The sequence below is a fragment of the Pongo pygmaeus genome, chromosome 16 (genome assembly GCF_028885625.2).
Source record: "Pongo pygmaeus isolate AG05252 chromosome 16, NHGRI_mPonPyg2-v2.0_pri, whole genome shotgun sequence".
NCBI lineage: Eukaryota > Metazoa > Chordata > Mammalia > Primates > Hominidae > Pongo > Pongo pygmaeus.
In genome coordinates, this window is record NC_072389.2 from 34198446 (window position 1) to 34223282 (window position 24837).

The 24837-nt window shown below is 58.0% G+C and overlaps 2 protein-coding genes across 8 annotated transcripts in view; one reads left to right on the plus strand and one right to left on the minus strand.

Moving 5' to 3' along the window:
• The window catches only part of ENTREP2 (endosomal transmembrane epsin interactor 2), a 468111-nt gene extending 457543 nt beyond the window's left edge, over nucleotides 1-10568 (plus strand). For all 4 annotated transcript variants that reach the window (XM_054450957.2, XM_054450958.2, XM_054450959.2 and 1 more), the window contains 4 exons: nucleotides 2052-2127; nucleotides 4379-4603; nucleotides 6112-6186; nucleotides 7218-10568. In XM_054450957.2, coding sequence (XP_054306932.2) covers nucleotides 2052-2127; nucleotides 4379-4603; nucleotides 6112-6186; nucleotides 7218-7534 — 693 coding nt within the window. In that variant the 3' untranslated portion in view covers nucleotides 7535-10568. The remainder of the gene's footprint in view (nucleotides 1-2051; nucleotides 2128-4378; nucleotides 4604-6111; nucleotides 6187-7217) is intronic.
• Nucleotides 10569-12055: 1487 nt separating this feature from the next.
• The window catches only part of APBA2 (amyloid beta precursor protein binding family A member 2), a 227279-nt gene continuing 214497 nt past the window's right edge, over nucleotides 12056-24837 (minus strand). For all 4 annotated transcript variants that reach the window (XM_054450953.2, XM_063652507.1, XM_063652506.1 and 1 more), the window contains 5 exons: nucleotides 24650-24829; nucleotides 23381-23593; nucleotides 21831-21950; nucleotides 16359-16499; nucleotides 12056-13309 (listed from right to left, as the gene is read on the minus strand). In XM_054450953.2, coding sequence (XP_054306928.1) covers nucleotides 13238-13309; nucleotides 16359-16499; nucleotides 21831-21950; nucleotides 23381-23593; nucleotides 24650-24829 — 726 coding nt within the window. In that variant the 3' untranslated portion in view covers nucleotides 12056-13237. The remainder of the gene's footprint in view (nucleotides 13310-16358; nucleotides 16500-21830; nucleotides 21951-23380; nucleotides 23594-24649; nucleotides 24830-24837) is intronic.

Here is a 24837-nt window from a genome sequence, read left to right on the forward strand (position 1 = left end):
TGTGTTTATGAGCTTCCTTGCTGAACTCAAGTTTCAACTTAAATTCTATGCCACAAATATATTTCTTCCCCACCCTTTTCTACTGCCGTTATAGTTCATCGAAAATGCTGTATGAAAGGAACTGCTATTTTCCCCATGGCTTAGCATGGCAAGGTGGCTCCTGACATCAGGGAAGGGCCACATTTAAATTAAACTCTTGACACTCTGCTTGCGAAAGGTGATAGATACGCTCCCAGGAGCTGCCTCCTCTGGAAACCAAATCTGACGGGGAGCCAGAGGGAAGTGAGTGATGCTTCTGCACAACATGAAGCAAATCCAATTTCCTCCTGACCTTGTCCCACTGTATATTTTCTTTCTCTTGTTTTATTTATATTTCTTTATTACCAGATTTTCTTTAGACAGCAGAGTTCTAAGTTAGCACCCATCTACTATCCAAAAGGAAAGCAAGTGCAAGAGAGGGTTAGATACAGGAGGGGAGACACAGGATGAAACAAACCGTTAGGACATTGTTCACTCCTTGTGATTCAGTGGAAGGTTCTGGACAGAGATTTCCAGAACTGGTTATTGGCACATAATGACTTCAGTGAAAAAGCAGGTGGGTGCTGATGGTGGGGTGAATTCTCCCTCACCAATTCCCTCCCAGCAGAATGAGAGGGCTAAGGAAGAAAAATAGCACGGACCGTATTACACGAAAGCATCTTAGTGAGATCAAAGGACACACTTGGGCAGCTCTCCATCTTCTCTTTGTCTCGGAGCCCCACGCCGCGGGGGCAGCTCACACCCTTTGTGTGGGTGGGAAGGCTGCAGCCCCAACCCCCGCCCTGGTGTCAGCCTGGTTGAAGAGGAGAGATGAAGGAGACAAGCTATCTGATTGAAGTGGCGGGAGATGAGGGAGGCAGAAATGTAATTACCTGAGCTGGAATTGGACCAAGTCGCAGGAGCCCCCCTTACCTTCCCAGTCTCCTCTGGAGCTCATTATTTGCAAGTGTATCCCCAAAGCAATTCTGAAATAACACAAGGATTCAAAAAATTGTTTTCTGAGGTAGCATGGGGTGCATGGGGGTACCCACGCAACATGTGTATAGCTTGCATCACATCCAAACATCGCATCTGGGAGGCCCTAATGCCCTCCGAGGTGGAAACCATGGCCCACGCAGAATGGGCAAAATGAAGATGGGGCAGAGAGCAGAGGAGGTATATAGCCTTCCCCTTATTCCGAGGCCTCTCCAGGCGGAATCGGAGTATATCCAAGAAGAAAGCTGAAAAAAGCAGGGCGTGGTAGCTCATGCCTATAATCCCAGCTACTCAGAAGGCTGAGGCCGGAGGATCACTTAACCCCAGGAGTTCGAGTCTGCAGTGAGCTATGATTGCACCACTGCACTCCAGCCTGGGCCATGAAGCGAGACCTTGTCTCTAAAATATAGTAATAAAGAAAAGAAAAAGAAATCGAAAGCCACAAAAGCTCGATGACCGTGCAACTCGTAGGCTCAGGTGGCTCTGTGGCCCTGCCGGGCTCTCTGATTGCAAAAGTTCAGAAAAACAGGCTTTTGGCCAGGTGCAGTGGCTCACGCCTTGTAATCCCAGCACTTTGGGAGGCCGAAACAGGCGGATCGCCTGAGGTCAGGAGTTTGAGACCAGCCTGGCCAAGATGGCAAAACCCCATCTCTACTAAAAATACAAAAAACTAGCTGGGCACAGTGGTGGATACCTGTAATCCCAGCTACTCAGGAGGCTGAAGCAGGAGAATCGCTTGAATCCGGGCAGCGGAGGTTGCAGTGAGCTGAGATCGTGCTATGGCACTCCAGCCTGGGCGACAGAGCAAGACTCCGTTTCAAAAAAAAGAAAAAAGAAAACTAGGCTTTGGCCTTGGCAAGGGCAACTTGAACCCTCACACCCCACCTCATAAATGTAGGGGAGAAGAGTGGAGCTGTGGGTGAACGTCTCTCAGCGCTTCCCACCAGGAGACAAGTTTAAGCGCCTGCACTACTGGAGGCTGCTGTGCTGCGTTCCCACGGACGAACCGCCTTGACACTTTCCGTTTCTTACTGTAGGTTACAAGTATAGATCAGCAGGTGGCCGAGTCCAGCCCCGGGGACCCAAACACCAGTGCTGGCTTCAGCACTCCAGGTAAGCTTACCTCTTTCAGCTCCTGAAGTGGGGTATTCCTATTTTCAAGGGTGTCTCTTTTCGTCCTCATCCTATTTTCTTCTCTTCTCTTCTCTTCTCCCTCCTCCTCCCTCCATTTCTTAATCTTTCAGAGGCTGGAGTTTGCAGCAGCCTTTCCTATTAAATACCCTGTATATCCCCACATTTCTTCCCGTGCCTGCATCCACAGCAGTCAGCATACCCAGGAGACCTCCCACACTCTCCGGGGAGACCTTGTCCTCCTCTGCCCCACTTTCTCACTTGAGGACTATGGATTTGAAGAAGAGCACGACTCCATCTAGGGTCCCCTTTCCAGAGCCAAAGTTGTACCTACCGGGCGAATGTCCACACGGCACCTCCCTCTGAAGAAGGTGGCTGGGCTGGGCGGCTGGCAGGAGGGTGCAGGCTGGAAGTCATGTCCTTGAGGGCATTGAAGGACACGTGTGCAAGGGTCAAATCCCCAGACACAGAGGGTGGGTGTCACATGCAGAGCCGGGGCGGGGGAGGTGATCTAAGGCTCCAGGAAAGCAGAAGGGCCCTTTGCAGCAGAGGGAGCAAGGGCGTGGAGGCCAGGTGAGCCAGAGAGCCACCGTCTTGAGGCCCCTGCGAGGGGTCACATGGGCTGGCTTATTTGGAGAACAAAGTTAGATAACTCATGCGATCCCACAGAGGGCCAGGATGATCGTCCCAGGGCGCTCTGTCCCCTGCTGAACACTCACTCAGCATCTAAGAGAAACAGGAAGGGGCTGTCTTTCTGAGAGGCCACTTGGTGTTGTAGAGCGCAGCATCTTTGCAGTTGTGGGATTTGGAAGCAATCTTTTCCTTCCTTTGGTCACTCCAAGCCATCAGAGGCTGTTCAAGAAGGTGTTCAGTGACTTTCCCAGGGCCAACCCAGGGTACAGTGTATCTCAGTCACTGTCACAGGGTAGCCACACCTGCAGCATTCCAGGGTTTGGGCTGAGGGGTGCCGGTGCTACCGGAGCCCCTTCCTGTTTCCCATCTCAGGGCAGGTGGAAATAGACAGGGGTGCTCCTCGCCCAGAATTCAGCAGGGCTGGATCTTCCTCCCTCCTGCGACCTGGGCAGTGAACTCTACAGCTGACCCAGGGACCAGCAGAGCTTCCAGCACCCAGACTCCTGCTGGGGTACAGGGGTCAGGACTCTCCTGAGTAGAGGACCACCTTGGTGGCTGTGTGACCCTCAACCCTTCCCCGTCTAAGCCCATTTCTGCAGCTGTGGGGGGCCTGAAAAGCCTGTCGCCCATGGGCAAGCTCACAGACGCAGGGAAAAACAGAAAGGGATGGCAGGAACAGACCCGAAGCCCCCCACACCTGGAGGAGTTCAGGCTTCTGTGATCTATGAAGTGTCCCCCATGCAGGCAACTCCACTCCAGTGCCAGGAGGGGGCTCTGAGGGCACGTGGTGATTGGAGGGGAGTGCAGGAGCAGCCTATCACGCTGTCACGTGCATGCACACCCTGTGGAGAAGGCATTAAAACAGACTCCGATCCAGCCCCCGTAGAGTGGTTCCTGGCAGAAGCCCAGCCCTGACCAACATCCCGGTCCAGACCAGCAGTTCTTACAGTTTAGTTTGGAGGGCATCAGAATTCCCTGGAGGGCTCGCTCCAACCCCGGTGGCTGGGCCCAGTGCCAGGGTCTCTGCTTCCATGGGTCTGGGGTCCAACTGAGAGTCTGCATTCCCCGCTCGTTCCCAGGGCAAGGCTGCTGCTGCTGCTGGCCTGGCCTCCACACCCTGAGAGCCAAGGCCAGTGTCTGGTGGGTGGAGTTTATCCCACCTGCCTGCACCACCCTGTCTGGCCACACTCCAGGCCCGGGGCTGCACCCCTGCAAAGGGGGAACAGATCTCAGGCCCACCGGGACCTGTGGGGATGCCTTGATATCCCTCGGAGCTGCTGTGTACCCCTGCACCGGCCTTGTTCACCCAGACCAAAGCGTCTTGTGACCAAAGCGTCTGATTTCTGACTTTTAGTCTCTTGTGTAGTGTGAAGGGTCTAAGCCCCTGACCCATGCCATTCCTGGAATGATTTCTGGGAGCTCATCTGGTGCCCCCAACTTTCGACAGCATAGAGCAGCAGCATTTGTCAATCTTATTCAGTGTTTCCGCACCTCCAGGGTTTCAGAGTTCATCTAGATCTGGAGTTTGAGGGGGCAGGCCTGTCCCACGCCAGCGTCCCCTGTGGCCGCCCACTTTAATGCCATGTCCCTTCTCTTGCAGTACCAGCTGACAGCACCAGCCTCCTGGTGTCCGAGGGCACTGCTACGCCAGGTTCCAGCCCATCCCCCGATGGCCCTGTGGGCGCCCCAGCACCCTCCGAACCTGCCCTTCCCCCTGGCTGCGTGTCTCCAGAGGATCCTGGCATGGGCTCACAGGTGCAGCCAGGTCCCGGGCGTGTGTCCCGCTCCACCAGCGATCCCACCTTGTCCACATCTGGCATGGCAGGTAGGCTGGCGAGGCTCACCCATGTCCCCAGAGTGTGGCCAGCTTTCCCTGGATGCTGCAGGTCTCAGTGACCCTGAGAGTGGAGGCCCGGCCCTGCAGATCCTGTCTGGGGCCACACTGGGAATGTGGTCTTGATCACCCCTGAGCCAGGGGTGGGTGGGGAGCAGCCTGTGGGTCCCTCTGCAGCCCACCAGGCTTGTCACTCTGGCAGGGGACGAAGGATTCAAGGGGCCCAGGGCCCAGTCCAGGACATTAGCTGTGAGTGCTGCACACATGCTCCAGGGCCCAGAAAAGGCCTAGAGTCTGGCACAAGACAGATGACCCCCGACGATAGCTCTGGGTATGGGGGTGTCATCGGCTGGAGCCGCCCCACGCAGACACGGGTGTGTTTTCAGCAGCATTTCCCAGGCAGCTTGGCTCTCCACACAGCCCAGAGCTTTCAAAAATCGCCCCATGCGACTGTGTCTGCAGGCAGTGCCCTGTGGAGTCTAGGACCTGGCACCGGGTCCCTGTGGCCAGCAGCCCAGGAATTTGCATTTCACACTAGCTCCCCGGGAGTCTTGGGCACCCCCGGCGCTGGAGAACTCACACCCAGTCCTCATCGCTGTCTTTTGAGAGGAGGCATAATTTCTGCCAATAAAGATTGGTGGACCTTTGACCTCCATGCCATTGCTGTGGGGACTTTTCATGAAGTGAAAGTGCAGGAACCCTGAAGAGGGCGCAGTGGGTCCTGGCTCAGTCTCCCCTCGATGGTCTTGCCCAGCTGATCCCTACTGGAGCCCGGAACCAAGTCCCTGAAAGGAACCAGGGCCCGCAGTGGCCCGTTGCCTGGAGGTGCCCTCCTGGTGGAAATACCAGGTTTGGCACATGTGGACTCCCTGGCTGCGGTCATCTCTGTATTCCTCCTTCTGGCATCCCATTGCCAGCTCACAGGCAGAGAGTCCCGTCCAACGTTCTGAAACACCCCTCTCTGCTGGTTTCTTCAGAGCTCCGGAACCTCTCTCTACCATGCTCACATTCACTCACTGAGGTTTGGAGGAGGATGCCCTGTACTTGGAGGGGCTCATGGGTCCACTCTGTGGCCCCCTGATGGCTTTGTTGGGCCTGTCCCTCTCAGTGAAATTCACACCTCAGCACCCACACACCCGCCTGACGCCTCTGTCCCCTCTTGGCTAGGCTGATCTGCACGCCGCAGGCACGTGCATTCCGGGGTGCCTGGAGCCCTTCAGGTGTGGGTGGGAATTCCCATGAACGGTGCTGGGCTTTCTTTGAGCCACTGGCCCATTGCACTGTGTCGGGGTGGGACCTGGGACACCACTTGACCCACGGCAGGCCTGGCCAGCTGCAGGGCGGTCCCTGTCTGATCTGCAGCTGGGTGGGCGTCCGCTCAGCAGGTTTCTCCTGCTTGCTCGCCATCTAAAATGTCTTAGTCACAGGCGGGTTATGATAGCTTTCTCAGGAATTCCTTTTTCCTTTCATGTGTTGACTGAATTCTCCTTCTGGTTAAGGCGATGCCTCTTCACACAGGCTGTCGTGTAGCCAGGACCTGGAAACGGGACTGTCTGAGGCTGTGCCTGGGAGCGGTGAGACGCTTCTTTTCTAAAGCGCTTTGACTGAGCCTGCTGCGAGGTGGGGCGGGTGTTGGTGGGTCCTTGGCTACATTGTTTCCAAATGCAGCTCCTCACCCCATCCCCGGGAATGGGGGCTGCCCACTCTCTGGCTTTGAGGGCCTTTCTCTTCCTTTCTCTCTCGGTGCGCTTATATCAAGGGCTAGCACTAATTTAACACTCATGTGACTGCTCAGCCCACTTTATGAGATTTCATCTGGGGTAGATGGGTGCCACCTGGGAGTTTCTTAATTTCTCATGTTTAATTGCTAGGCTTTCCAGTTGCCACCAAACAAGACACCAGAACAGACCACCCAGAATGTGCCGACTTTGCGTGGCGTGAAGCTCAGGCTGGGCAAGCCGGGCCTTCGCTGGTCCTTGTTGGCGTCCCTCGCCGCTGACTGCCCAGAGCTGGCCTTCTTAGAGGGACCCTCAGCCCAGTGTCCAGCCTGTGGGTCATGCAGACAGGCCGTCAGCCCTGTGGGGAGCTGGAGCCAGGTCCCCAGCCTCTGGCCTGGCAGGCAGTGGAGCAGGGCACTGGGTGGCGGCTGCCTGCACCTGGCATGATGAGGGGGGTGGTCTCATGTTCCCTCTGCCACCCCCGTTCTGGTCTTAAGGCAGACCCTGTCTCTAGATGCCATGATTCTGCCCCAGCAAGAGATCAGACCCAAAGGGGCAAAGGTCGTGGAGGCGAGAAGACTGGGAAGGACCAGCCCCTGTGCCCTCGGGATTCTAGCAGAAGGCAGAAGTGGGTCCCTGCCTGCTGTGGTGGCCCTTCCCCCGCAGGCCTTCGCTCCTGGAGGCTGCAGCCCCTGGAGGTTGACACTAGCTCAGTTTGGGGTTGAGAAGGGGAGAAGGGATAGGGACAGCACGGCGTGCCCAGAGCGCCAGCCCCAGGAACACAGAAACCCTAGCAGGAGGCTCCTCCCAAGCAGGCTTTTCTTTGCTTTTGAGTTAACTTCTTATTTCAGTGAGTTTCGAATTGCATTTTTGCCTTTGATTTTTAGCTTCCATGTCTCGCTCTGCCACGGCTGCCTGTCGGGCCCAGCTTTCACCAGCGGGGTACCCAGATACCTGGAAAATTGACCGACGGCCAACACCAGAGCCCTTCCCGGCGGCCTCCAAAGAGCGGCCACACTCTTTAGTGGACAGCAAGGCCTATGCGGACGCCAGGGTTTTGGTGGCCAAGTTTTTGGAACACTCACACTGTGCCCTCCCCACCGAGCCACAGCACATGGTGGGTGCCATGCGCTTGGCTGTCACCAACGAAGAGCGCCTCGAGGAGGAGGCCGTCTTCGGCGCTGGCGTTCTGGACCAGGTATGAAGGAGCCACATTTCTGACCATGGACACCAACGCCTGGCGCCACAGATTTTCTTGGCAGAAGCCATCATGCCTGACAAAGAGGCCTTCAGGCCCAGCTTGGCTGAGGATAAATGTGAGGGGGACACCCAGGATGATCTGGGGGCGGCGCAGGCAGGGAACGGTTACCCCCTCTCTCAAGGGGAGCCGAGCAGTGTCTCCTTGGGGATTGCATTTCCTGCCTAGCCCAGTAATTCGGAAAGATGACTTTCACGTCCATAGTGAACTCTCTGGTTTTATCTGGCGTGCAGCACCTTGAGCTGAGCAGCGTTGCACAAATGTGAATACAGCAACAGGTGACACTTACGTCACCTAAAGACTCAAAGTATCTCCAAAATCAGGGCCATCCAAAGCAGGAGTCTCCCATCCCCCATTTAACTTAGTGTTCAGTGGACAGAGGGTGACATCGAGTCATGAGACATTTTCTCATGTGGCTCGATGGCTCTATCATTAAACGTTCATCACGCTCTGGACTATTTCCTATGAAAGGAAATAGGTAGTGTTAGCACAGATGGCAGCCTGGGCCCAACTTTCTGTCCACAGGGCTATTGTGCAAACAAATGTACAGTGAGGGCCTCTGCCATAGCCCGGCCACCCCAGGGGACAGGCCGGTGTTGCGGGGATTGGAGGAACCCACCATCTCCTGGGCCTTGAGCTCAGCCTTCCTCCGTGGGGTGCCTCCCCCACCTCCTCCTGGGCCCCCTTTCTCCAGGCTCCCGTCCTGTTCTTGGAGCAGTTGTTTGATCCGTAACAATAAGCACCGATTCCCAGCTCCTTTGTGTCTGAGCTCACTTGATTGAGCTCAGTGGGTCACAGTTCTGCAGGAGGCAGGCAGGTTTCTCTGAGAAGTAGCCCCTCCTGATAAAGCAGGTCCCTTTGACCCAGAGCTGACCTTCCCCCGGGCATGCGGCAGCAGACACACCTGCACAGGAGGATCATAAACCACTTACAAACCCATGCGAAAAGGGAAGCAGACACGCCCAGCTTGGGGACAGCCTGGGGGCCTTGGACTTTCTTGGCCCCCATCCCCGTGTTTTCTGGTGGCATCAGTGGCAGCTGCTCCCAACAACGGCCGTGGAACAGCGCCATCCATGAGAACTTTCTGCAGTGATGGAAATGCCTGTTCAGGGCCACTAGCAGCAACAGCCCCTGAGCTGCCTTGGGTGGGCCCTGCGGTGAACAAAACAGCCCAGAGCCCGAGGTCTCCCCAGAGAGCCCATGAGCCTGGCATGGGGGCACAGGGGGACCAGAAGGTGCCTTCCACTCCTGGGTGCCAGAGCAGGGGGCTCACGCTGCTCTTCCCTCGGCTTTGTGGGGCTTGTCCTTGAGCTCCCCCAGTTCCCCAACGCCACTGTGGCCAGTGTGGGGAGCTTCTGTGTGGCTGGAAGCTGGGAAGGGGGTGGGGTTCCAGTCCAGGTGCCCAGAGCCTTCCTCCAGTCCTTTATCTCTGCCCTGGGGGCTGTGGTGTAGGACTCCCCCAGCTGTGGTCCGCTGAAAAGGCTTCGATTGCTTTAGAAAGCTGAAAACACATAAACCAGGCCTTTTGATGACAACCTGCACTTTTCCAGGAGAGACGTACTAGAGATGAATTTATGAGCACTTTATTCAGACTATAAAACAGAAAATCTCTAATTTTCCTCAAGTGGGGGCTTTTGAATTCCCTCAAGGCAAGTCCCTTTGCAGGTGAAATTAATTGGTGGATTTTCAGAATGGCCGCCCTGGAGCCGAGCTTCAGCCACGCCTGACGCCCTGGCCTCTGAATCTCCACTGTCTCTGAGGTGTGCTGGGGCCACGCCGCAGGGGTTTCACCTGCTTGGGGGGGTCCACACTAGGGCTTGGGGGTTCACACAGCATTGTCCCTGGGCCGAGCCCTTGGGTGGGCTAGAGCTGCAGTCCTCAGACACGGCTGCGATTCCAGTGAGGCCAAGACCACCGAGTGGACTCGGCCTCTGGGGTGTTTTCCTCATGCAGCCGGGGCGGAGGCCTACTGGACCCCCTAGCCTGCTGCTCAGCATCCTTCCCTTCTCTGCAGCAGGGCCCGGTCCCAGTGGCCAATGGGGCTCCTGCGCCAGCAGTGCCTCCCTGCGGGTCCCTCACCTGCACCCCACCCTCACCCAGCTCTGGGTTTGCGCTGGTGGCAGCTCTGTTTTGTGGATACGGAAACTGTACCCAACTTGATGCCACTGGGCTGGAAGCTTCTGCCCCTTCGAAATGAGGCAGTCAGGGATGGGGTGGGGTGCCCCCATCAGCCCAGCTGCTCAGGGCCACTCATGGACTCTAGGAGGGTCCAGGTTCTGGGCTTCCCGGGAAGGTCCCCAGAAGAGAGAGGTGCTGGTAGACTAGGGAATGTGCTGGCAAGTTGACCCAGCAGCTGTGGTGCCCTTGGCCCTGGCTCCACGACATCTAGGTACCAGCAGCAAGAGCCCAGGCCCCAGGCTGCACGTCGGCTCACAGCCAAGGAGAAAGCTGGCTGCTTCCCCTCCCTATGCGTCCTTCCCCCACTCCAATCATGCTCCGTCTGGGATCTGAAATGGGCCAACTGTGGCTGCTTTGGGGGTGACACGCTCCTTCTCCAGCTCAGCTGGGCCCCGGGCATCCCCTGCCCTCCTGAGACCCAAAGGGGGTTGGCACCTGTTGTGACACCACCATTGACCCCAGCCTGGGGGCCACGAGGTTGCTGAGTGGGGAGAACCTGGACCTCAACTCTATGGCCAGCAAGATCGGAGAAGGGGGAGCATCATCCGCAAGAACTTCAGGTCTCCCTTGGCTGGAGATGAGGATCCACATTAAATGCTTGTAACACACCAGGCCACAGAAAGCTCGCTACACACAGATGCTTCTCCCCACCCATGCTGACTCTCAGAGGCTGCTAAGGCAGAATTTATAGGAAATTGTTTTCAAGCCACCAGAGACCTGTTTGTACAACTGGAAAGGCTGTATTTATTTACTGTACCTCAAGGTGTTTTAATAATGATCCGTGTTTTAATAAAAAGTATTTCTGGCCTCTGTGTCTCTGAGGTCTAACTGGGACAGAGGCAGGCTGAGAGCCTGTGTGCACCACTGGCCAGGGGCAGGGTCCTGAGAGGACCTTGCAGCAGCCAGCCGGGGAGCCTGAGATACCCATGCCACTCAGCTGTACTTCCAGGAGCCTTCCAGAGAGGGTCAACTCTGGGGCAGAGTGGGGAGGGCCAGGGCCTGGACACACACACAGGCCCGCCCACACTGGCCATGGCAGCCCCTCCGTGGACGTGGCCTCCAAGGGCTGCTGGGAGGAATGCAGGCCATGGCCCAAATTTTTCCTTAAATACAGGTTTTTAAAAGATGTGTATGATTTGGTGGGAGTCCTGCCTGCCTGTCCTCAGCTAGCCAGGTCTCTCCTCCCTGGGACCTGCTTCCCTGTCTTGTCCTGGGCATGGCAGGAATGTCCCCCTTGGCCTCCTGAGTGGAATCCCGTTCCCTCCAGCTTTGACTCAGGTGACATTTCTTTTCATTCGCCAAGTATGTGGCCATCCCTGGCATTCTTGTTTGTTGGCCACGTAAAGAATTGTATTTGCTTTTCATTCTTCAGCATATTCAGAGCGAGTGCATATACATTTCAGCATATACACAGCTCTCTGTGACAGTCTCCTATGGAACAGCTTTCTTTGCCTCTACCATGTATATTTTCTGGGAAGAGGGAGACACGAAGCTGGAGTGCGCCTTGAAAGGCTGTCTCTTTTATATGCGCCAATGGCCAAGGTCACGCTGAAGCAAGCCCTTGGCCCACACCCTTTGGGCGGCTAGGTGAGAGTAAGAATCCTGGGGCCTGAAGGTGGTCAGTGCCCACAGTGTGGAGCTCACGCTGCTGTGGGCAGGCCAGAGAGGAGGGCTCCTGCCCATCCAAGACCCACAGCCTAACCCAGCTGGACCCCAGGCCTCCGCCTCTGACCAAAGCCCATGCTTGCTACCTGGCTTTCCCACACCAAGTGACACCAGAACGGTGGCCATGAAGAAAGGTAAGTGCTGGCAGAGCTGCCAGAATTGTCATTCTAGACAGGCTGCAAAGGACCCACAGGTGCAGACAGGGTGCTGGGATAGGCGGTCCAGCTTTTACACACACACACGCATGCACACCTTTCCCAGGGGTCATTCACGTTGAAATCCGAAGGAGCCCAAGCCTCCCTGGCTCCCTCAGTCCATTAGTCAGTGCTCTGCAGACGTGTCTCCCTGCTGGGGCAAGTGGGTCAAGAACCTGGCGCTGACCCCATGACCTGGCAGCATTGCTGGCACCTCCAGTTGCAGCGGGGCGTTGCCCAGCTGACACCTGGTGCCCAGAGTGCCCACCCACCAAACTCAGTGACAGCTTCCAAGGTTCAGGATCCAGGAGGAGCACAGAGCAGCCACGGCTGCCACCGCATAGTGAATTTGCAGAGCTGCATCCAAGCTGTGAATGAGAGGACAGGCGGGCACCCGCCGCTCAGGTAACAGACCAGTCACACACTCGGCTTTTCATCACGACTTCAGGTTTATTAGTGATATGCGCGAAGTCTTCCTACGGGTAGCTGCATGCAACACACGGCACTCCTCGAATACAGTCATCCTAAAGCTTTAGTTACTGCGTGGTAAGGCTTCTTAAGTCACAGTGTATTCTTCAAGGCCTGGGCCAAAAAAAGAGACTTCGAGACAAGATGACGTCAGATTACATGGATCGCTAATGAACCGAGCTGGACTAGATCCGACTTGATCTACACACACACATGCCACTACCGCTCAGGGCCGCCGCGCCACACTGGCCAAGGGGTCTGCACTCACGGCTGGCTGCCTTAGGCGCGGCCGAGCTCGTGTTTTCTAGAGTGGGTTTCGTTTCCTCGGGGGAGCATGTGCGTGGATGTTTGTAGATCGATTTTTAAAGAGGAGGCAGACACCTGTGCCTTCCTTGTCTCTGTGGGAGCCCTGCCCGGGGATGCAGCCGGGTGGGAGGGTGCCCAGAAGAGACGACGGGAGAGGCAGGTGTTGTCATTGGTCACGTTGGAAAACCCTAGAGTCTGGAAAAAAAAGCCTGCCAAAATAAAAGTCCAAACAGTAATAGCATCTAAATAAATATGGAGTTTTCATGTTGTGGCCATCGTCCTTTATTTACAATCAATCACATGTCCCCAAACTTTTATTACAAGTCGTGTCCTGGGAGCCGGGCTGCCCGTGTCCCTGCAGTCAGTAGCAGAGGCAGCTGTTTGGGACCATTGCGGGGGCCCCACAGGACCCCAGACGTCCCAGCCAAGGGGGCGGGAGGCAGGGGTGACAGCTGCCCTGCCCCGGGAGTCGCGTCCCTCGGAGGCACCAGTTCGCTCCGCACAGCTTCAGGGAGGAAAGACACACACTCCACACCACGCACAGCTACCGAGACACACCCTGGCTGGTGCAGGGAGAAGACAGTCCAGAACATGGCAAAATACTTGAACGCTTTACAGACATTTGTTCTGTGACTCTCCTTTGATAAAGACATACCCCTTTTTGGCAAAATGAAAACAAAGAAAGAAATCAAGTGGGTGGTGAGGGCACACCCTTTGGGGAGCCAGCGTCTGTGGCTGGGCTGTGGCGTCGGGGTCAAGTCTGCGGCCCGGCTCCCAGCTCCTGTGGGCCCAGGTGGCCCTGCCCGGTGTCCAGGCTGCATGGCCAGGATGGGGGGGCCTAGATGTACAGCGGGGTCTCCTGACCTGTGAGGAGCCTGAACATGGCGGCAGGCATGGTCTTCATGTGGATCTGCGGACAGAGACAGGAGGCTGAGCCGCTGCCCTCCCACCTCCCCTCCCACAATCAGGTGAAAGCAAACGACAGAGGCAAACCCCCCAGAGTTCTGCTTCAAATGCCCATCTCCTAGAGTGGAGGAGGAAGGCCAGCCTGCCCAGGCCTGGGGGCACTTACGATGCCTTCTAGATGCGGCAGACCGAGACTCCGGGTCCCCACCCCTGGCTCCAGAGGAGTCAACACAGTTGAGTGCTAGTTTTACTTCCAGTCCAGCTGACACCCGGGGGGGTGAGAAATTGGACTTCTAGTGGTGACAACAGTTTGCCCATCCACTGGGGCTGGCTGGGGATGGCCAGGCCTCAGCAGAAACCGCGAGGGATGCACTCTGCTTCAGTGAGGAGGAGACCAACGGGGGAAGACACACACACCCCTTCTTTTTTTTTTTTTTTGAGATGGAGTCTTGCTCTGTTGCCCAGGCTGGAATGCAGTGGCGCAATCTCGGCTCACTGCAAGCTGCGTCTCCCGGGTTCCTGCCATTCTCCTGCCTCAGCCTCCTCAGTAGCTGGGATTACAGGTGCCCGCCACCACGTCCGGCTAATTTTTTTGTATTTTTTAGTAGAGACGGGGTTTCACCGTGTTAGCCAGGATGGTTTGGATCTCCCCACCTCGTGATCCACCCACCTCAGCCTCCCAAAGTGCTGGGATTACCGGCGTGAGCCACCACGCCCGGCCTACACCCCTTCTTACAAAACACACACCGGCCAGGCAAATGTGCTGGGGGCTGGGAACAGGCTCGCTGGGGCCCAGGGCACCTCAAGTCCTTAGCCTTTGGGGATAGGTGAGCAAATGACTCTTTGGGGCCTGGCCTTGAGCCCTACTCGAAAGGAGCTGGGTATACAAGCAAGGCCTCAGACTGCCCCAGGAAGACCAACCGTGTGGGTGGCACACCTTGTAATCCTTCTTTGGGGACACTGGGAAGGAGCAGACTCTAAACGTCTGCTTCAAGAACAGAAGGGGAGCTCTGCTGCCCACTTCTCCTCCCCTGAGCACGACGCTCTCCCCTGTCCTGCCCGGGACTGTGCCGGGCTGCGGCCTCGGGATGGGGGCCCTCGCACTGCCAGGGTCGGCTGCCGCAGGCGCTGCTGGCCTCCCCATGGGGTGCAGCCGCCGTACATCTGCCGCTCCTCAAGCAAGCAGGTCTCGGGCCCTGGGCTGAGCAGCCCAGAAAGGCACATCGCGCAGCTCTGCTTCTGAGGTGTTGCCCTCCCTCCCCCGCGGGGATCCGTGTGGCCAGTGTAGGTTTCCGCTGCTCCTGCCCCCGGCACGGGCTTCCTCCATCAGTCATTCCCCAGCGTTCCTCAACTGGAAACCCACCCCGAGGCCCCTCGCAACTGCAAGCCTTGTTTATCAGTGACTCATGTTCCGCGTGGGCTCAGAGCGGCTGGAAACAGGCACCATAACCTCGGCAGGGCTGAAAGGATTCCAGCGCCCCGACCGCCTCCTGCCTCTTCCCCGTTCTCCCGCCCGCTCCTCCACGGGTGGATTCCTCACAGGTGTGGGGCTGATGGCCATGGGGGCGGCCGCTTCAAAGCATCTACTTGGGAACACTGGCTTTTCCTTTCTTTGAAGCCATCAAAGGGAAGCTGGTGTCCGCCTGGCCCCTCCTCCTCCTGAGCCAGACCCCTGCCCCCACCAGTCCAGGGAAAATAGGCCTCCCAGCTCCCAGCCGACCCTGCAGTGCACAAAATACGAGTGTCCCGATGTGGCTCCGGGAGACCTCATCGGAAGAAGAGGAACTAGAGACCCCTCCACCCACCCCCCATCCCACAGGCTTTAAGGATGGTCTCCACGCACTCAGCCTCACAGAGCCACAAGGGGGAGCACCACAGACCACCTGGCCTGCTGCTGCTGTCCCCAGACCCAAACTCCCTGCCCGGGCCCCAGCGGGCCCCTCTGCAGGCCGGGCTCCTCAGCTCTCAGCCTCCCGCCTCGTGCGGCCACCACGCTTCCCAGAGAACCTGCAGCCCCTTTGTGCTGAACACCCCTTCACACACCCCTACACACACACACAGTCTCACACTCTCCTCCACACCCCCATGCCTCACACCCACTCACAGACCCACAGCCACAGCCCCGCACACACACACTCATGTTGGACACCCCCATGCTCTCACACACCCACCGCCACACACCCCTGCACACACCCACACTCGCACTCCTACACACCCCATGCTCACACACACACGACATCCACATACACTCACCCCAACACACACACTCCTCCACACGCACACTCTCAGGTACATTCACACAGCCACACACCCACACCCACCCACTCATGCACCCCTATACACCCACATGCGCACACACACACTCATTTCCCACACCTGCCCACACTTACCCACCCTCATACATCACATCCCACACACACCCATGCTCTCACACATCCACATGCACACACCCACACTCGCTCACACTACACACACACACACAGGTACACCCGCAGCGCACTGGCCAGGCCTCCCCCGGTGTACGTGCCACCCTCCCAGCACCACCCCGCCCCCCCAACCCCGCGATGATCCTGCCACCTCGTGAGCTCTGGAGGAGAACCTGCACCTCCTCCACACCATCCTCGCACTGCCGTGGAAGCAATGCCAGAAAGAACTGGACTGTGGGGGGTTCAGCCAGTGAAGCGGGACAGGGCAAGCAGTCTGGCTGTGGGAGGGGATGGCCAGCAGGGGCAGAGAGGCAAGCCTGCCAGGGTGGCCAGAGCTGTGTGCCCTGCAGAGCTTCTGAAATGGACATACAGGTCCAGTCCTAAAAGTAGTGTCCAGGGAGCACCCCCAGCAGCCTCTGCCCTCCCGGCTGCTCAGTTAGAGCCAGAACGGGATGGCCCTGCATCACCTGCCGCTCCATTCACCCTTGTCACAGCAGCCCCGGTGGGAGACACAGCCTGGCTGACCTTCAGACGCCCTGTGTCCTCTGGAGCCGGGGAGGCTCATGGAGGGCAGGCGGGAGCACATGGGAACCGGCATGCAGAGGCACACCCAAAGTCCCTCCTTACCTCTCCGACCGAGTTGGACAGAGCTTGGACTATCTTCTCGTGGGCTGTGGCCACCACGCTCTGCCCGTTGATCTCGATGATGCGGTGGCCCACACGGACGCCCCCTCGCTCAGCAATGCCCCCTCTCATGAGGCTGCAGATCTAAGCAGACATGGCCAGGTCAGCACACGTGTTCCCGCCACACCTGACAGGCGCTCCACCATGTGCCCAAAGATGGGACATGCAGAGGGAAAAGCACCACATGATGAATACATGCACGTGCAATTCGCTGACTCACAGACAGCGATGCTTATGATCTGGAATATGTTTCCTTAAAACAGCGATGCTTATGATCTGGAATATGTTTCCTTAAAACAAAAGAGTCAATGCCATGGTGTGTGGGGAACCAACAAGTTTTCTGACTCCCACAGTGGAACCTGTCCCCCAGCTGCACCTCCCCAGGGTCCCTCCCTTTGTGGTCAGGCTGGAGACTGGTGACACAGCCCAAGGCCACTGCCACTTGGCCTCCTACGGCAGAGCCTGGTTACCATCCTGGAAGACAAGCACTTAGCTGGTGGGCGGGCGGGAAAGGAGAGGCAGCCTGTCCTCTGTCCACCAGAAAGGTGGAGCATCTGTTCTGTGAAGGGAAGGCTCTGTTTGCCGGATGCCCAAACGCTCTACATAGACAGGGAAGAGTCATTTTATTCCTATATCCGCCCCCACAAGTGACATAAGGGCATTTTGTGCCAAACATACTGGTTCTGGTTTTTTTGGAGACAGGTTCTCATTCTGTTGCCCAGGCTGGAGTGCAGTGGCGGGGGCTTCCATTCCAGCCTAAAAGTGACGCCAAACAGATGGACAGGAGGGCCTGGGAGTGCCTATGACCACGAGACTGGACAGAATGGAAAACAGGCACCCTGCACACCCGTGTCCACGGCAGCAGTGTTCACAACAGCCGAGGGTGACAGCACGGACTAGCGGAGAAACAGAATGTGCCCTAGGCCGGCAGGGAAACAGTACTCAGCCCTGGAGAGGAAGGAGAGTCCGAAGGGTGCTACAACACGGACAGACCTCGGGGACACTGTGCTGCGTGAAACAGGCCAGGCACACAAACAAACGCTGTGGGATGCCACTGATATGAGGTATCTGGGGTTGTCAGAATCACAGAGACAAAGTAGAAGTGGGGGGCCACCAGGGGCTGGGAAGGAGAAATGGGCAGTGGTGCTTAGTGGGGACAAAGTTCCTGTTGGGGAGGAGGAAGACGTGCAGGAGAGCGCGGTGGCCACGGCTGCCTGACATGCAGATAAGTCCACAGAACTCTGCACTTCAAAATGGCTATGATGCTCGATTTTATGTTATAGATATATTTTACCACAGTTATTTTTTAAATGAAAACAAAAACCAGAAAAATGGATGTCCAAGGAGAATTAGGACTAGAAGAGAAGGGGGTGGGGAGAGGCAGATTCCATACCGCAAGGCAGCTCCTTCGCCACCCTGGGGCCCTCTTATCCTGGAGAAAAGAGACTGTGCTGAGCCCTGGGAGGAGGCGAGTGGCCTGGGATGGGAGAACCAGACTCACCTGTCCCAAACACACATGCGTGCACACACACATGTGCAGACACAGACAATTGTGAGGGGGCCTCCCCCTCTCCCACACACCAGCACCCAGATTTCTGCAGCAGGCCCATATCTCACTTGACTGCTCGCTCTGCGTGCTAAGCACTGCCACCTGCCACAGGGAATGTTTCTGTGGTCATCGGGGAGAACTGCTGCAGGTCGGGGCAGGAGCTGACAGACCCCATTTCCTAGCCAGGCATCCTCCAGCGCCTGCACATGCTCCCCAGGTGGCCGGGCACGTGGAGGCTGAAGGGACCCCCAGTCCCTGCCCACCAGCTCCGGGGATACAAGGTGCCGAGTGGCTGCCCCAGGCCAGCTGGAGCCAGGACTTCAGGCAGAGGGCCTGGCAAGAACAGGACACTGGTGAGAGCTTCACTGGGCATGGTGGGGATGGGGGTGCCCGGAGAGGTGACACCAAGGGAAGCGCGCCACTGCTGCAGGGCCGGGAGCAGCAGGAGCCCGGGGTTCCAGGCTCCTGAAAGTAGAGGCCAGGGCCCTTGGGGCTGCGGGTCCCATCCTGAGCACGCTGTGAGGGATGAGGGGCTTGGACCAGAGTAGCCAGCACCCTCGGGTCTCCTGAATGTTATCCCAGGCTCATTGCTCCCTGGAGGTCCTGGCTGGGCAGTGGAGCCCCAGTGCACCTCAGCCAGGCAGATGCCTGGACATGGCCCTGGGGTGGATAAGCCCTGGCCTGTAGGGGCACACGTGGCAGCCACTGTGACAGCCTCTCTGTCTAGGTGCACAGAGGGCCAAATGGGGACAGCCAGCCCCTACCCTCAACCCCCACCATGACCACGGGCACTCATGGAGCAGGTGCAGAGGAGCAGGTGCAGAGGGTGGGGTACACATTTAGGGGCCTGAAGGGGCCGGTGTTTACCCAGGCAGCCGAGCCACTCAGATATGGTGACTGATCCGTATGGCCGCCTGCATGCCATTTTCTGGATCACTGGGGAGATGGATCATAACCAGGACAGAACCATGCCGATTCATTCACTTCATCTAACCCTCCCTGGCACTCTAAGGGTGAGCTGTCCTGTATCCTGGAGAAAGCCCCTAAGAGGCGGCATTTGCCCCTCCCCTCGGCTGCCAGCCTCTCCCCTGCATCCTGAGCACGGGGGTCTCAAGGAAGTGGGACCCCATTTCACAGACAGGGAGGCGGAGGCCAGAGGGTGGAACAACAGCGCATCCACGAGCAGGGCTGGGACCTTCAGACCCTCCTCGTCCCCAGTCGTGACCCAGACCACCCCCCAAGTTTCACAGACGCTTGGCCCCCTCCATCACTCCGGAACTCAGACCCCGGACCCAGGGCAGAGACACCAAGCAGTGGGTGGCACCCTCTCTTTTGTATTGCCACCCCGGAGATTTTGTCTTCAGAATTGCACATGACCCCTTCCTCACTGCAGGCCCCGCAAGTCTGCTGCTGCCCTCAACCCTGTACCCCCTGATCTTCTGAGAAACCCCCATCTGCACCACCACCCTCAGCTTCCTGGCCACTCGGACCCACCTTGCCCCATCTTTGGGAGCTGCTCCAGACCCCTCTGCACCTGCCCCAGAAGGCAGCTGGAGAGAGCCCTGGTGCCCGTCCGCTGCCCTCGCCCTGGCTTCACACCTGCCCACTGCGCTCTCCAGCTCTCTGAGAAGGAAGACACCGAACCCTGCACCTGGGCTTGGCTGGGCTGCTCCAGGCTGTCCCCTCCTTTCCCATTCATGTTAATTTAGCCCCCACAAAACACAAACCAGAGTCCTCCCCTTCCTCGTCTCTTCTCCCCCTCTCCCCACCAGTGTTCCACAGGGCTGTGTGACCTGAGGCAAGTCACTAAACCTGTGTGTGCCCCAGCTTCTCCAGTTCCTGTGCTCCTCATGGGGTTATAGTTTGGGGGAGACCAGCAGACTGAGGGGGCATCAAACTCATCCTGGGCAGGGCTATATTCACAGGCCCTAAGAGTAGGCAGCCCCCAGGCCACCCCATGGTGGGGAAAGCCAGCCTCTCCTGCAGGGCTCACAGCAACAGGGATGTCAGTGAGCAGCACTGGCCACCAACCCAGGCCCACCTGCCTCCTAGGCTGGGCAAGGGGGTGCAGGAACAGGACAAGCAGCTCCCCAGTGCCACTCAGGAGGCAAAGGCAGTGTGGTCACCAGGCTTGGCCAGGCAGGGGCAGCCCTGGGGACACCACACAGTGCCCCAGGCTCTGCACAGCAGGGCTCCTCGTGAGGGCTGCAGGGCTGTCAGTCCCCAGCTTCCTCCACTGTTCCCAGTGCTGCGGTGGGAGGCACACAGGCAGGGCCTGGTGATGGTCGGGGGTGCAGCAGCCCAGAAGGCTGTCCCAGCCCTCCTCCCTGGGGCCCAGCCATGCCCATCCACAGAGTGCTCACAGCAGCTGCAGACAGGGCCCCAGGTGATTTTCTGCAGAGCCCCCAAATTAGCTGGGGCAACTGCTCGTGCCCAGGTCACATGTGTGCAGAGCAGTCAGGCAGAGCCGGACCAGGCCAGACCACCAACTGGCCAGCTCCTGCAGCAGGTGCACTGTCCTGGACAGAAGTCCCAAGTGGGGTGCAGACAACTCGTCCTGGCACCTGTGCCAGGTCCAGGGGCCACGGGGCCTCCTCCTTGGCAGAGACTAGGACCAGTGGGCCCACCTTGGATAGCTTGGGGTACTTTATGGATTTTCTCAGCTGATCTTCACAAGCACCTTTTGAGGGGAATCCAGTGAGCGTAAATGACTTGCCGAGAGTCACACAGCAGGGAAGGTATGGCTGACACTGGTGATGCCCCTGTCCCTCTTCGTTCTGGGCACCGGCTGGCCCCCCCTTCCCAGCCTCCCCATGGGTCCGTGGCTGAGCTATCTGGCCAGTGGGCTGTGGGCAGAAATGACAAGGGCCACTTCTGCCCTGGCTCTGAAAACCTTCACAAGGTCTTCTGAGCTGCCTCTCTTCCTGCAGTGCCAGCCAGACACAGAGCAGTGCCAGCCAGAAAACAATGGAGAAGATTTGGTAGTCCTTCTAGAATGTTCTCCCACTGTCTTTCCTCTCTAGTTGTGGGTGGGCACACACCCTCCCCATCACCTCCACACCACTCCCACTCCAGCCCGCAGTGTCTCTCCTCCTGGGTTCCTTCATACTCAGGGCTGGTTTAAACAATTTGGGTATTGCCAGCCCTTTTCTTCTTTACTCCACTTAGTGGCCACATCTCTGCCCTCTGGGTCTTTCGCAGGAGGAAAAACAAAGGAAAGAGAATTCAGGCCAGTCAAACGCAGATCAATGAGAGGGTGGAAACTCTGGGCTAAAGAACTTTGGCCTGGGGAACTGGTACAGGTTTTTGGCCAGAACCACGCTCATTCAAGCCCAGCATCACCTCCTCCAGGCAGCACTCCTGCCTTCCCACTGCCTGGCACAAAGCCTAACACAGAGCAGGTACTTCACAGAGCAGGTACCTAACACAGAACAGGTACTTCACAAATGTCTGCTGAACGGCTGAGTGAACAAGTGAATGATGAGTACATGAATGAAAGAACAAGTGAACATCTATTTGTTGAGCACAGTAAGTGATGCCATGATTGGTTGTGTCCAAGCTACAGTGGCTGGTGAAGTCTGCTGCCCTCCCTCCAAAGCAGGGGACAACCACCATGGGGACAAGGGAGCCTGGGAAAGGCTGGAGGGGCCCAATCCACGGCCATGCCCTGGCCCTCCCCTTCTACCCAGACCTCCCAGAGAACCGTGGAAAGTTCCTGCCCCGGGTGGCCTGGCTGTGGGCAGCTGCACCCACGGGCCAGGTCCTGCCAGGCTGCCAGGCATAGCCCGCCCCATCGGACGGGAGCTGCTCCCACTCCCTGGGCCCTGCAGCGGTGGTGGCGGCCCAGGGCAGGAGGGGGCACTCACAATTCCATTCTGCACGCTGAAGCCCAGCTGGTACTTGAGGTCTGGCCGCTTGATGAGGACCGTGGTGACCGGGGGACAGCTGACGATGTTGAGCTTCACCTGTGTCTGGTTCTTCAGGCCCTGCAGAGCACGGAAACAGGTGTCACAGGCTGGGCCTTAGACATCAAGCCCAACCCCGGATGAGTGAGGCTGGCAGGGTGGAGGCCGGGGGTAGTGAGAACACACACTGGGTGAGGCAGACAGTCCCCTCTCAGCCTCGGTAGCCCCTCTGTGCAGCGGGGATGAGCCTCGCCCTGGCCCTTACCAGGGCTGCCAGGTTTCCAGGGCGGCACTGCGCCCTCTGTCCCACCATGCTCAAGGTGCCTCTGCCCTGGGGAAGATGAGCCACTGCAGGAGCGAGCCCAGGCTCTGAGTGCCACTGGGCAGAACCAACGTGCCTGGTACCAGGTCACCCTCAGGGTGTCGAGGGGGCCATCATCATGCCGAATTCGGGAGAGCTTCCTACGGAAGGATGTGGGGACACCTTCCTCAAAACCCAATGCCCTCCAAGGACGGACCTCCTGCAGGGCAGGGAGTGACCGCACAGCAAATCTCTGTGAGTGAAGATGCAACTGTCAGCGGGTGCGCCAGGCTGCCGGGGTCCGGTGGGGGTGAGAAGGCACAGGGAGGAACCCAAGCCTCCACCTGGGAGCTGCAGCCCTGGGAGGGGGGGCCTTGGCTGCTGAGCCCTCTGGTGCCACTGGTGGAGGCCTCTCCCGGGTCTCCCTGTGTGGCTGCCCATTGGGCAGAAGCTCTGCCAGGCCAGCTCCGAGAGCCAGTCTATGGGATGCTCTGGCCTGGGGAATGCCCTTCATCTCTCACGCTGAACAAAGAGGAGGAAGCCGCTTCCTCCAGCACCAAGACCACAGCAGGGTGGGGAGGAACATGCCACAGAGGGCTGGGGGCCAGGCCACAGCTGGGTCACAGGAGCCGCCAGCAGCAGGCAGAGCCCACTCCTTCCCAGGCGGCCAGTGTGAAGGCCCCACCCCACCTGCCGGTGACCCTTCTGCCTGACCCCTCACAGAGACAGGCAGCACCTCTCAAAGCTGCAAGCTCACAAGTCTGATGGTCAGGGTGGCCTCCTTACTTAAGGGAACCTGCGTCCCAGCACCCAACCCATGCAGGGTGCCCCACCTCCCCAGCCCAAGAGCACTAAGGGGGTTTTCCCAGAAGTGGGACTTTCAGTGCTAACCTGGCAAAGTCCCAGGCAAAGCAGGATAAGCTGGTCACCCTATACTCACTGGTTCTTGGGCCCTTGCCCAGGGCTACATGGCTCGGTACAGGGCTAGGACGACACCTCCCCTCCCACCCCAGGGCAGCCCGGGTCCACCTCTGATTCAGACATGGGGAATGGTCTTGAGTTCAAATTTTGAGGCCATCATCGACCAGTCACCGGGTGGGTCTCCCTGGGCCTCAGTTTCCCCATGGGTGAAGTGGGGATTGCAGCAAAGTGCGAATCAAGTGAGGCAGGGCTGAGGCGACCCGTGGGTGGAGGGTCCCAGGGTGCCCACCTTGATGATGCCTTGGCAGGTGGCGAGGGGCAGCCCCACCAGGCTGGTGCCATTGATGGACATGATCTGGTCCCCGATGCTCAGCTTCCCCGAGCGGGCGGCCGGGCCGCCATTCATCATGTTGGCCAGGATCACGGTGGGCAGGATGGAGCCCCAGCCCGACTCCACCACCACCACGCCCAGGATCTCGCCTTTGTGCTTCTCCAGCTGCAGCTGCAAAGGGATCAGCAGTGTGAGAGGGGCTGGCAGCAGGGAACAGGGCCTCTGCCAAGGACCCACAGGAGGATGAGGCTGACCCTGTCCTGGCACATCCCGCCCTGCCCTGGGATCCAAGGCTGGCTCATCTCAGCCAGGAGAGGTCTTGAGCTGGGAGCCCTGCCCACCCACCCCCAGCCTCACCCCACTCTGGCTCCCACACCTTCCTGGGGTCCACCCAGCAATCCTGGGAACCTGGAAGCACAGACCCCCTATCCCCACCCATGCCTGGCATTGAGCCCATCCCCACCCATGCCCAACATTGACCTTCCCACCCGAAGCAGGGCTCCAGTGTCCTGGTTCCTGCTCCTTCCACCCCATCACACGCACAGAGGCCAGAGGAATGTTGTCAGACTCCCATACCCATACCCTGCCCCCGGCCTTCACTCTTGTTGGAAAAGTCCTTCTACTTTTATTTCCTCTCAAAGGTCATTGTCTCAGAAACTGCTTCGAATGTCTTCAGCAAGAAACCAGAATCACGCATTCACCCATTCAACAAGCAGCAGAGACCATCCGCTCATCCACAGCAGACAGAATCCTTCAGCCATTTAACAAACAGTCTGGGTATGGGCCATCCCCAGGGAATTTGCTCCTCTGCCCATAAGAACTTTCCAAAGTCCCCTGGGGGAAGCCACTGGGACCAGCTAAGGCCTCTGCTACTGGTGGCTTCCAGCCTCCTCTGCCAGAGCCCCCAAGCTCCCTTTAGAGATGCCACATGCTTTTCAGAAATATCTCCTGGGTGCTGAGTGCTGGTTGATGATAATAGCAGCATTAAAAGGCGCATTTTCGAGGTCATTAAAGCTGACTGTAATCAGCTTCTTTGTTACAAACACCTCATTTCACACCCAAGTGCTCAGCTGGAAGGCAGGAGCGAGGTGCACATTCCGGGCAGCACTCAAGTCTGATAGGAAGGCAAGGGTGTGCATGAGGACCCTGGGAAGGCTCGCTCTGCAGGAGCTCAGGGAGCAGAAGCTGGCAAATGTGGCCTCCCAGAGGCCAGTGGGTGTGGCTTACCTCCTTGCAGTTCTCCGAGTTTGAGAAGTGGATGAGGTCATCGTTGTACATCTCCTGGGTGTTGATGATGTCGCTGTACTCCTTCTGGCTCAAGTCTTCGGGGTTGATGCCATTGGCTCGCAGAAACTCCTGGTAGGCCACGCTGAAGGCCTGGCCGATGGACTGGGCGATGAGCTGGGCCTGTGCAG